Source organism: Sinocyclocheilus grahami, unplaced genomic scaffold (genome assembly GCF_001515645.1).
Source record: "Sinocyclocheilus grahami isolate Dianchi unplaced genomic scaffold, SAMN03320097.WGS_v1.1 scaffold230.1, whole genome shotgun sequence".
NCBI lineage: Eukaryota > Metazoa > Chordata > Actinopteri > Cypriniformes > Cyprinidae > Sinocyclocheilus > Sinocyclocheilus grahami.
In genome coordinates this window covers 38,214-49,800 of record NW_015505409.1, presented here as the reverse complement: position 1 = coordinate 49,800, position 11,587 = coordinate 38,214, and the positions used below count along the sequence as shown (strand labels likewise).

General features: G+C 34.7%; 1 protein-coding gene across 1 annotated transcript; it reads right to left on the bottom strand.

Annotated features, from left to right (window-relative positions):
- Positions 1–507: 507 nt before the first annotated feature.
- LOC107597221 (histo-blood group ABO system transferase-like) lies at positions 508–8,564 on the bottom strand. The gene is made up of 7 exons (XM_016288172.1): positions 8,479–8,564; positions 2,716–2,745; positions 2,565–2,600; positions 2,324–2,368; positions 2,068–2,100; positions 1,849–1,983; positions 508–1,712 (listed from the first exon to the last, which is right to left on the bottom strand). Exons 1-7 carry the CDS (start codon positions 8,535–8,537, stop codon positions 1,022–1,024), a joined length of 1,029 nt encoding a protein of 342 aa, XP_016143658.1. The 5' UTR covers positions 8,538–8,564; the 3' UTR covers positions 508–1,021.
- Between the last annotated feature and the right edge of the window lie 3,023 nt (positions 8,565–11,587).

The window sequence follows — 11,587 nt, the reverse complement described above, 5'->3', positions numbered from 1 at the left end:
AAACCCATCAACTTGCAATTTGACCCCATTCGTATTATACACACACTGTGGTTTAAGAACAAATACATTTTTGTACATTTGCATAGACTTTGTATATATTTGAATGAATTATTACCATAGCTTTAGAGATGTACACATCCCCATGAATCGTTTTATAGGTTCAATGAATATTGAAATAGTTCAAACAGTGTATGGATTTATGTTTTGTATTTAATCATTGACATAAAATATGTCCAATGCCATAACTTTTATTCATCAAAATTCAGCATGCTTCATTCGTATTACTTAACATTTATCTAACCATTATGTTTTTTGATATTGTTGAAAAGCTGTTATGTTTAGTGTGTTATTGGTATCTATACCATAGCCAATAATGTGTTTATTTATGTTAAAGTGTTAACACATTTATTTATACAAATACAGACAAACAGAATTAAAACATTTCATAATATATATATTTTTAAAGATTCTGATGTTATAAAAGCTGTGCATACATACATATTTAATGTCATACATTGTTTCAGTGTATACCCAAACATACAAAAAGGCAGGTGCAACCATATGTGCAAATTACTTTGAATATTAATGAGATTACGTTAAAAAGTAAAATCATATTTATGTAGTAGCTAGAAAATACCAATTAAAGTTCACCATTGGTTTTTACTTCAGACCCTGTATCTACCTGACTTCCACCCTAAACTTCCTCCCTTGACTCTCTTTAAAGAAGAGGTAAAACAAAGGGTTGTCATTGCTTTCAATACACATTTAAATGGTGTTTTGTTGTATAATAAACTCAAGAGTATTTATAGCATATTGTGCGTGTTTCATCAAGATTACTTTGGCAGATTTAGCTCCTGATGCCACTTTGTGCTCATAAATATCTGTAAATGTCTCTGATTATCCATTTGTTGGTGGCAGCTGTAGACTTCTATGTTGTCAATATTACCTGTTTACAGATTCACAGTGTGGGAGGCCTGCGAGAACACACCATGTCAGTGTAGCTCAATACTGGCAACAGATGCTACACATTTGGACGCACTTCTGCATTGTTTTTAGCTACATGAGAGAAGCGAACTACTTTTATTTGGGCTGCCCCGGCATTGATGTCCCGCCACAGATATTCAGGAGAAAGCAGTTTACTGGGTTTATTATAAAGGAAATACTTGTTCAAGTGAGACTCCTCGTGCCATATCGCCTCAATGGAGTTTGCAATATCAATTTTCATCTCTGCCCGGCAGGTTTTGGTGAGATGATGTACATCCTCCAGTGAGCCGCCAAATGCAGCGCCAGTAAAATAATAATCACCCTCTCCAGCTGGAATGTATGCTTTAGACTCTGGTCTACGCTCATATGTGAACTGATCCCTTGGAGCATCAAAGAACCAAGGATGTATCACACCAACCAGACGACCCAAAGACTCCACACCCCAGCGGCTATAGAACTTTGTATCTACGTCAAGGCAGAAAATATAGTCGGCCTCACTGGCCAGTTCATTCTCTATTAGTTTCTCCAGTATTTCCATCCTGCCCATACTGATATCCTGCCATCTGTTCATACTTGGAACCTTTCGAACTGTCAGACTATGATTTTCACCCATCTTAACTTCAGGAACTTCTTCTGGTAGATCCGTAAACAAGTAGTAATTCACTCGAAATCCAACAAAGTAATGCTGCTCTGCTGACTCCAGAAACTCTTTGAGAAAACGTGTGTATCTAACAAACAGAGAAAACAAATACAGGGAGATATAATTAATTTATTTATCATTTAATCATTACTGTTTCCAGAAGCAAAGAAAAACAGAGGAGGAGAAATACTGATACAAGATGAGAGGTATCATGCGGAACTTACTTTCCCAAAGCGAAGACTGTGGTCGCTATGGTGAGATTCTGTTGTTTGTAGATAAAGTCGATCAGTGTGGCGTCAAAGGTTTCCTCCCAAATGATTGGGGCTAACCATGACGTTACAGAAGCAACATCTGTCCGACTTCATTAAAACACACAAACAGCATTGTAATCATTCTATTCATGAGGGTAAATGGGCTAATACAGGTAAAAACATAATACTCACCTTACCAGCGCACTGGGCTGGTTGTACAAAAACCTGCAATGCACATGAATAAGCAGAAAGAACAACAGTCATTTTATCGGTACACACAGAGTTAATACAAATTTAAAACATGGGTTTCCCAGTTTATCTATTTCCATCTCTCACTAGTCATCTGATCAGAACAATAAAAATAACCATGAACCAAGAATGTTTTTGTCTTATGTCATTAAGGATCAACTTTAAAAAGTCTCTTTTAAGAAGATGAAGTTTTACATACCCCAGCGATGAGCACAATCCAGAGTTCTTAAGCTTCCACTTTGCCCTGATAATAACAGAGTCAAACTCTTACTCATCTGAATTTAATCATAGGGTGTGAGTGTGTGTGTTTTAAGTTGATGTGTATAAGCATATACTGTATGTACACTCAGAAATAATGCAAAAATTGTACCTTGTTACATGAGCATTTTTTGTGTGTGTGTTACAGTGAGGTGTTTACGTATATGCATTACATTACTTACTTGGTGATGACTCTTTCTATTATCTGCGGTTTGCAACTTAAAACAGTAAAAAAAGAAATGAATAAATGTCAGCAAACAAAAAAAAAAAAAAAAGAGAGAATAACACCTAGACAAACACGGTTCAGATGTTGTGTAACTGCACTTAACTCACCTGTTCTGGTTGGTGTTCAGGTAAATGAGCCTGTGAAGAAAGACATATAACTTTATGAGGAGCGATCTTTGTAAAGATGTGTGACTGGTTGGTTTTCTCAGAGATCACATTTAAGTTTTATTTCTCATGTTTGTCATGTACACAGAAAATGCAGCATAATGAATTGCGTGATTACACATACTGTACATCTTGACAATCAAATTAAAATGTACACAGTTTTAAAAGGGGCCATAAAAATGCAGTTTTAGATTTGTATATTATGTTTCTCATTTTGCACCAAAAAAAGGCCAATATATGTAAAAAATTATAATTTCCATCTAATTTTCACACTCTGTGAAGCACATTTAATTTCAAAACGCTTAGTGCTGTGATTGACTAACTTTTTCCTGTCCACAGTAACACTATCTATCTATCTATCTATCTATCTATCTATCTATCTATCTATCTATCTATCTATCTATCTATATATGGTAACACTTTCAATATATTATTGAAAAAAAATTTAAAATATATAAAAAATATATTTGGATATATATTTCAATCATGACAACTCTCTGAAGATTTTAGTATGGTAATGGTTATGACAATGTTAATATATATATCAAATATACTTTAACCGAAGGTGCTTTTGACTGCGTGAGAAAATGGACGTGTGGCATAAGAACTTGAGAACATTGTCAATTATGTGAGTCTCACGCTGAATGTGTTAATCCTTCTCACTTTCTCTGTCTCTCTCCACATCCAATGAAAAACTAATTTACAGTTTATAGTCACTTTGAACAAATAAATCGTATAAATAATGTTAATAATTAATAAACATTAATGATCATGAAACATTAACATCAGAATATGTAGCTCTGTATTTTAGCTTTGAAATGCTTGCTTCACAACTTGCCACACAAATAAGTGAGGTTCCTGATATCCAGCCTATCAAGACCTGATGCACATTGTGGTGGACACTAAACTTAATAATAATAATAATCCTTTAAGAGATCACTTAATTAACATTGCATATTGTTACTTGATTCTGTTAAGATTATAATAGGTGCAAATTATATTAAGATTATAATAGGTGCTTCCATTGTCCTCATTTGTAAGTCGCTATGGATAAAAGCATCTGCTAAATGACTAAATGTAAATGTAAGTTGATGAGGTCGGGCAGAGTGCCTGCAGGGCTGCCAACTCTCATACATTCAGCATGAGACTCGCGTGTCTGACACTGTTCTCACACTCTCATGCCACACGTCCATTTTCTCACATAGTCAAAAGCACCCTCAGTTATAGGATATTGGCGAAACATATTTGGTAAAGGCTCCAGTTTGTGTTTGTGCTTTGGAAGGCTTCAAACGTTTCTATTTACAACATGTTTTTGTAGCATTAAGCAGTATAGTCAATCACAGACATGTCTGTTGGTTTCTTGAACTCCTCTGATTGGCCATTCCGTTCAAGTTAGTCCAAATTCACTCACCTCTAATTGCCGGTGAAGTGAGTGACAGCTTTTTAGTGATTATATGGAAGTGCTGTATTTGCCCGCTTTCTAAGCTACACATAATCCATTCAGAATTTGAATAAAAGTTTTGATTTTCGTGTTGTTAATAGGACCAATGGCCACATAGACAGGAGTTTCACAATATTTGCAGCAATTTCTGGTAAATATTGACACATAATGTACATTGATTGTGCATTAACAGTAGCATTAATTACAGTATGATTTTATTCTGGGAAGTGATAAAGTGACAGAATTAATATGTTCTCATACTTGGCAGTCAAATGTGACCGAAGTTTTTATCAATTACATAAATGTGCTATCTTTTAGTTTAGCAACATTTAGTCAAAACTTTGAGGACATTTTTGGTACTAAATAATATGTGCAATAATTATGATCCATGAATGACCATTTAAAATATACAGAGTACTTTCTAATATATGTATTAATTTTATTAGGCTACAATTAGTGTAGTATTTAAGGTTAAAACAGAGAAACGTTTTTAAATTCCAATGCAAAGAGACAATTTAGAGGTATTTGGTGACCGGTAAAATAATATTCATATGTAATGCTATGTTTAACCACTAGATGCCTGTTTGATGGCTGTTTAAAGGGGTCATATGATGCTGCTAAAAAGAACATTATTTTGTGTATTTTTTGTGTAATGAAATGTGTTTAAGGTTCAAAAAACACATTATTTTCCACATACTGTAAATTATTGTTTCTCCTCTATGCCCCACCTTTCTGAAACGCGTCGATTTTTACAAAGCTCATCGGTCTGAAAAAGCGAGGTGTGCTGTGATTGGCAAGCTATCCAGTGCCACAATCATGTGACGGAAATGTTACGTCCCTTACCATATTGTGATGCCTGCGGCAACCACATGTGACGACCCCAGGCTGGACTCCGCTTCGTCCACGGTGAAAGCCGATCCGGCGATCCACAGCGCGAAGTTGAATATTTCCTCAGCGACCAGCACGGATCAGCTCCAGGCATGACGAAGCAATATCGCCCACTTTTGGAAGGCCAAACAAAGTAGTTTCGCTTTCACAACGAAGCACACAGCGCCTTCACGACATGGTGGCGGCAACAACAATACTACAGCGAGAATAAAAGTTACGCCTTCTTTCTTTGCGGGAACATTTGGGCGGCGTTATGCAAATCTTCCAAGATAGTGACGTAGATATGTGGGGGCGTGTTAGAACGAAGCGTTTTAGGTAGGCGTGGCTGACTCTTAAATTTTATAAAGAATATCTCTTTATTTTTATTTTTTTAATTTGATTCGAGACTTTAGTCTTTGCAACTTTACAGATCTTCTTTATGCACCAAGAGCTTGTAACACTCCAAAGAGAAAGGGAAAATTTAAATCGCATCATATGACCCCTTTAATAAATGCATACAGTTCTAGTTTAGTTGCTGAAAAGAGTAATGCTGGTCATAATTGCTTATTTATTTATTTTAGCTTTTGCATTTGAATATATATTTAGACGTTATCAAACACTTGATTTTGATAAGTTTAGATTTTTAAAATGTTAAATTTAAAAAGTTTAATTACTCACATACTAAAGTTATTTTATGATATCCACATACACAACAAGTGAATATGAATGAATGCAAGCAAATACGGAATATAACCTAAGAAAGAAGTTTAAAATAGTGTTAAAAAACTATACAGCAACCAATAGCATTCAGCGAAAAACTTTATTATATAATACATCCAGTGTGGCGTTAGGTAAGTTATTCCTTGAATATGCAGTATTCACAGAAATTCATTTGACCTCCTACAGGGAGAGAAAAACTGTAGAAAGGCTAAAAATGGTTAAAAACATGACAACTTTAATCTGTTTTTGGTAGCTATTGAAGTGTTGCTCATGTTATCTAACTGTGATTATAGTCTAACTATATATTATCTAACGATATACATTAACCATAACGCGCTTTATAAAATACCACTACTTGTTACATTCCTGAGAAGTCAACAAATGTGTTCAAATGTAAAAAAAAATTCAGTAATTTCTTCAATTTACCAGTGAGTGCCCTTGAAAAGCACTGGAATGAATGTGCTTTAATGCTGGAAATATTGGTTGTTTCAAAGACTAGTCTCTAGAATATCCAAGATGTGTCACTCATATAATTTTGACTGGAGAAAAACACTCAATATGGCCACTCTGTTGAAGGAAACCACGCCTTCTGAATAAAAGAGCCAATCGCTAATCGGTAAAGTCATTGCATCACTGCAGCTGCCATTAGAAGTCCCGGTTGCTAAAGAAATAGACACTCCAGACACGTGGACACATCTGCCATCTTGGAACGGTCTATATGTCGTTACTCACAATGAAAATCAATGAGTTGCAAGATGCAACAACATTGAGCATCTGGTTTTTAAACTATAGTACCTTTTAGATGTCTTGTTACCTAACGGATTCGTCTTGTTGTATTGTGTTAATTTAGCAAAAGCATTTTCTGAAATCTACTGAAGATATACAGTAGATATTAATACATGCATATAACTACAGTTGCAGTGCAGATGCATCTACTGAAGAAACAAAGTCACCTACATCTTGGATGCCCGGGGGGGGGTAAGCAGATAAACATCACATTTTCATTTTTGGGTGAACTATTCCTTTAAGTAATTTGTGGATTATTGCTTATTGGAGACGCGAACCGTTTCAAACGATTCAGTCCGATTTGGTGAACTGGATCAACCGGTTCACTAAGAAGAACCGGTTAAAAATCTAAGGATTCGTTCGCGAACCGGACATCACTAGTAGAGCAGTCCGCAATAACCGTCTCCCTTTTTGGACGTTGCGCGTTCTTTTGGGAAAGTATGCTTGAATTTGAAATATTCGCTATTCACGATATTTTTTATTTTTACATCGTCGTCAAAATTATTGCGATATCATCGCTAATATTCGATATATCGCCCAGCCCTATTTGCAGTTATCATTTTATGTTAATATGTTGAATTTAGAAAAACCATATTGTTATATGTTGTATTAACTGGATGTTTTTAAATAAACACTGACAAAACCTAAGTTTTTGTGATGGGCGATATGACAGTATACAGTAATCTAAGTGATCACCCGGATTTAGAACAACCTATTTCGTATTTACCAAATGCGTACACAGGCAAATTTGCTTTAAGTATTTCCCCGGCGTCGAAATCAGGCACATATAAATGTCAGGAAAAACAATTCCTGGCTGCATATCAATATCCAATAGCCACTGGATCTTTGATAAGTTGTAAGGAACACTAGGCTATATCGAGTCCAACCACGATTATTATAGTTTTGCATTTTTAGACAAGATTATTTTTCTTACCCCATTGGCAGATTATTTTGCTTGTTTCAAGCAAAAACTCACTTGAATTCGACTTGTTTTTTCTGAAAACAAGACAATAATTTTTTACTTGTCTAGAAAATCCTTCTTGATTTAAGAATTTTTAGATATTTTGGCTGGAAACAAGACAAAAGATCTAAGCTAGACAAGCATTTTTTGCAGTGTGTTATGTCAGTTAATACTCAAACATCATGGCTTGCTTATAGTCTGTTTGTTGCATTTGCAGTGGGTGTCAGGATTACTCAGTTAACGCATCACTGACTATTTCCACCCATTACTGTGTTTCAAGACAGCCGGTTAGGTGCATTCATTCATCTGAAGCTATGCTCTGTACAAAGTTAAGTGGGACCAGTTAAACCAGGATTTTCAATGGCGTTTGTAGCTTAAATCATAAAAAATGTCTATTTTAGGACACATAAATTATTTCATTATTTAGGACACATTCTAAACAAATAGTCACATGATAAAAGCTAAGAAAAAGGTTACTAGATTATTAACAATTATACTTTAAACTCTCCTTTTAACCTAGGTGTAAATATTTAAACCGATAATTCAGTATTTAAAAATTCCATATATATATATATATATAAAATTTAAGATCACATAATTTAAGAATATGTTTAATAATAATAATGATTGTGTTGCTCATTTTGGACTGACATTTTGGAGTTGCATTTTTAAGGGCATCATGTTTGCATTTCTGTGATGTATGCATGTATTAATTTGTTCTCTATGAAATAAAAACAATATACACATAAAAATGCTAAATACTTTATCCTGGCCCCATGTCAAGCAGGGGTAATGTTATCAGCTTCTGAGAAATGACTCGGCTGCTTCTACACAATTAAGAGTTTTCATTGTTACTGCATTATTGTCACATCAATTCACAAACCAAACACCAAGGCAAACGATCTAATATCGCTGAAGAGTAATTACATACCCACACAATACCAGCCCAAAGAATGCAAGAATGATGAGAAAACTCTGACGGAGCACCATTATTCCTGGAATACTTGTGTCCACATTGATGTGAAGTTAAAGACTGAAGCTTAAGCGAGAGGAATAAAGCAAGAGACATTTAGACCAAGGAAGGAGGAGTGTGTTGTCACGGTGAGAGGGACATTTCTGAGTCAAATACACATTAGGGTGGGGCTCTGTATTGGGTGAGCACAGCAAATTAAACTCAAAACATAAAGCCAGATTGATGAGAACATTATAATAACCCTGAAACCTTTTAAAGGATTCACAAGGACAGAATTATTAGAACTCCTGTTTACTGTGGTGTATTTGAGCATGTAAAATGTGAAACTCATGAATACTCGTTTGAGATCTGGAACTCATTAGATGTAGTAAACAAAATAAAATCAATAAATAAAAATGTGAATTGACTCAGAAATGAACCTTGCTTATGACAGTGAAACCAACCTCAGCTCAAATATCAACAATGGGAAGAAAAAGTTTGGAAACAATAGACAGAAAAAACATGCCTTAAAAGATAGAGGAAACAAAACCAGTTACACATGAAACTAAAAACCAGGTTTAACATATGAGAACAAGTAACTTTTTTGAATTCTGACACACCCTTAATATACTCATCTGACCTGTTTGAGGAACACTCTCACTCCCTTTAGGGGTACACTATCTTGTCAGTGGGGCAGTATCCTTTCACATAAATATAACACATCAATTATTTTGTTTCTTTAGAGCACATTATAAACAAATGGTCACATGACAAACCTGAGAACATTTTACTAGATAAAAGAGGTTGATGAAGAATCTTGTCCTTCTGCGGTGACCGTGATTTCACCAAGTACAACATGTTCCTGCAACAACATTCCTATAAATCAATCAGAATTGAGGTATAACTTTTCAGGAAATATCTGTTTTATCTGTTTATTTAAATTATGGGTAGGGTTAGGTTTAGGGGTAGGGATTGGGTTAAGTCTGGGAAGAAAAAGTTTGGAAACAATAGACAGAAAAAACATGCCTTAAAAGATAGAGGAAACAAAACCAGTTACACATGAAACTAAAAACCAGGTTTAACATATGAGAACAAGTAACTTTTTTGAATTCTGACACACCCTTAATATACTCATCTGACCTGTTTGAGGAACACTCTCACTCCCTTTAGGGGTACACTATCTTGTCAGTGGGGCAGTATCCTTTCACATAAATATAACACATCAATTATTTTGTTTCTTTAGAGCACATTATAAACAAATGGTCACATGACAAACCTGAGAACATTTTACTAGATAAAAGAGGTTGATGAAGAATCTTGTCCTTCTGCGGTGACCGTGATTTCACCAAGTACAACATGTTCCTGCAACAACATTCCTATAAATCAATCAGAATTGAGGTATAACTTTTCAGGAAATATCTGTTTTATCTGTTTATTTAAATTATGGGTAGGGTTAGGTTTAGGGGTAGGGATTGGGTTAAGTCTATATTTTTGGACAGTTATGTTGATCCAGGATCAACAAAAGATGTCGATCCAGGAACATGTCTTATTTGGCAAAATCACGGCGACCTCCTTCTACACTCTTAGAAAAAGGCACTAAACTGCACCATTTCTGAACTAACACGTACCTTTAAGTTTTACTTAAATATGGTATATGGTGTACGGTTCAATTGCTTTTATTGCTAGATATTACTGTAGGTCGTTTAATAAATGTTTACTTACAGTAACTTTGGTCATCACTTGTTGAACATTAACATGGAAGCGTCATGCTGATATTCATACTCGGCTTCCTTGACCTAATGGTAATGCCCACCTTGTTTGATTTGATTACACAGACATGTTGACATTGACGAGAAATTTTTAACAGGGTGGCGAGAGGGATACAGTAAATTCTAGGCAGGCACACAATAACATATACTAGAAAGATGTGGTAACCTGCAATTGTAATTTCAAGGACATATTTGTACTTCATCTAATCCATAAACATGCATGGCGTCTGTTCCCTTACCAAAAAGTAGTATACTTCAAGTTTATTTTAGTAAGTATACAAATAGATCAAATATATTTAGACTTTTTCTAAGTATAAGTCAAGTATACTTAAATATCATTTTAAGTATATTTCTGAGAAGTACATAAAGCCCATTTCTGAGAAGTAAATAAAATGTAGACTAAATGTATACTTTCCTATTTTTAGTTTAAAAGAAGTATACTAATAGCACACTTGAATAAACTTATTTTTCATAAGGGTTGATATAATTTGTTAGGTTGTTATTGTCAGATTCAATGACATTTTGATTGCATGAAATCAGCACATAATCTAGAAATGTATGTAGCATGTAACAAAACAATTGTAGCAAACAGTGAATGGGTGAAGAAAAGATCATTCTTAATTCAGTTTTTAAAAATTAAAGGTTTAGTTCGCCCAAAAATGAGAATTTTGTCATTAATTACTCACCCTAATGTCATTCCAACCATGTTAGACCTTTGTTCATCTTCGGAAAACAAATCTGGATATTTTTGACGTAGCTTCATAAAACTACTGTTGAACCACTGATGTCACATGGACTATATTAATGATGTCCTTGCTTTGTTTCTGGGCCTTGAACATGTCAGTTCAATTGCTGTCTATGGGAGGGTCAGAAAGCTCTCGGATTTCATCAAAAATACCTTAATTTGTGTTCCGAAGATGAACAAAGGTGTTACGGGTTTGAAACGACATGAGGGTGAGTAATTAATGACAGAATTTTTATTTTTGGCTGAACAATCCCTTTAATACCAGAAATACAGTCTAGACCAGTGTCACTAAATGTAATATTTGTAAGTCAATATTTACTTTAAATATGTAATATCCTGGCACTACATCAAGCAAGGCATATATAATACAGACAGACATGCAATTCAAGTAAAACCACATGGCTCGTAAAGGCTTGCTATGAGTTGGTGGTTTTGCAACACCGTACATTTTTGAAGAGATTTATGATTCCCTTTATTCAAAGTTTGACAGCATAGTAAATTTGAAAAAAAAACAAAAAAAAACACAAGGTCACAGTGTTTTGTTAACTTTGAATTTCCGTTACATTTCCATAAG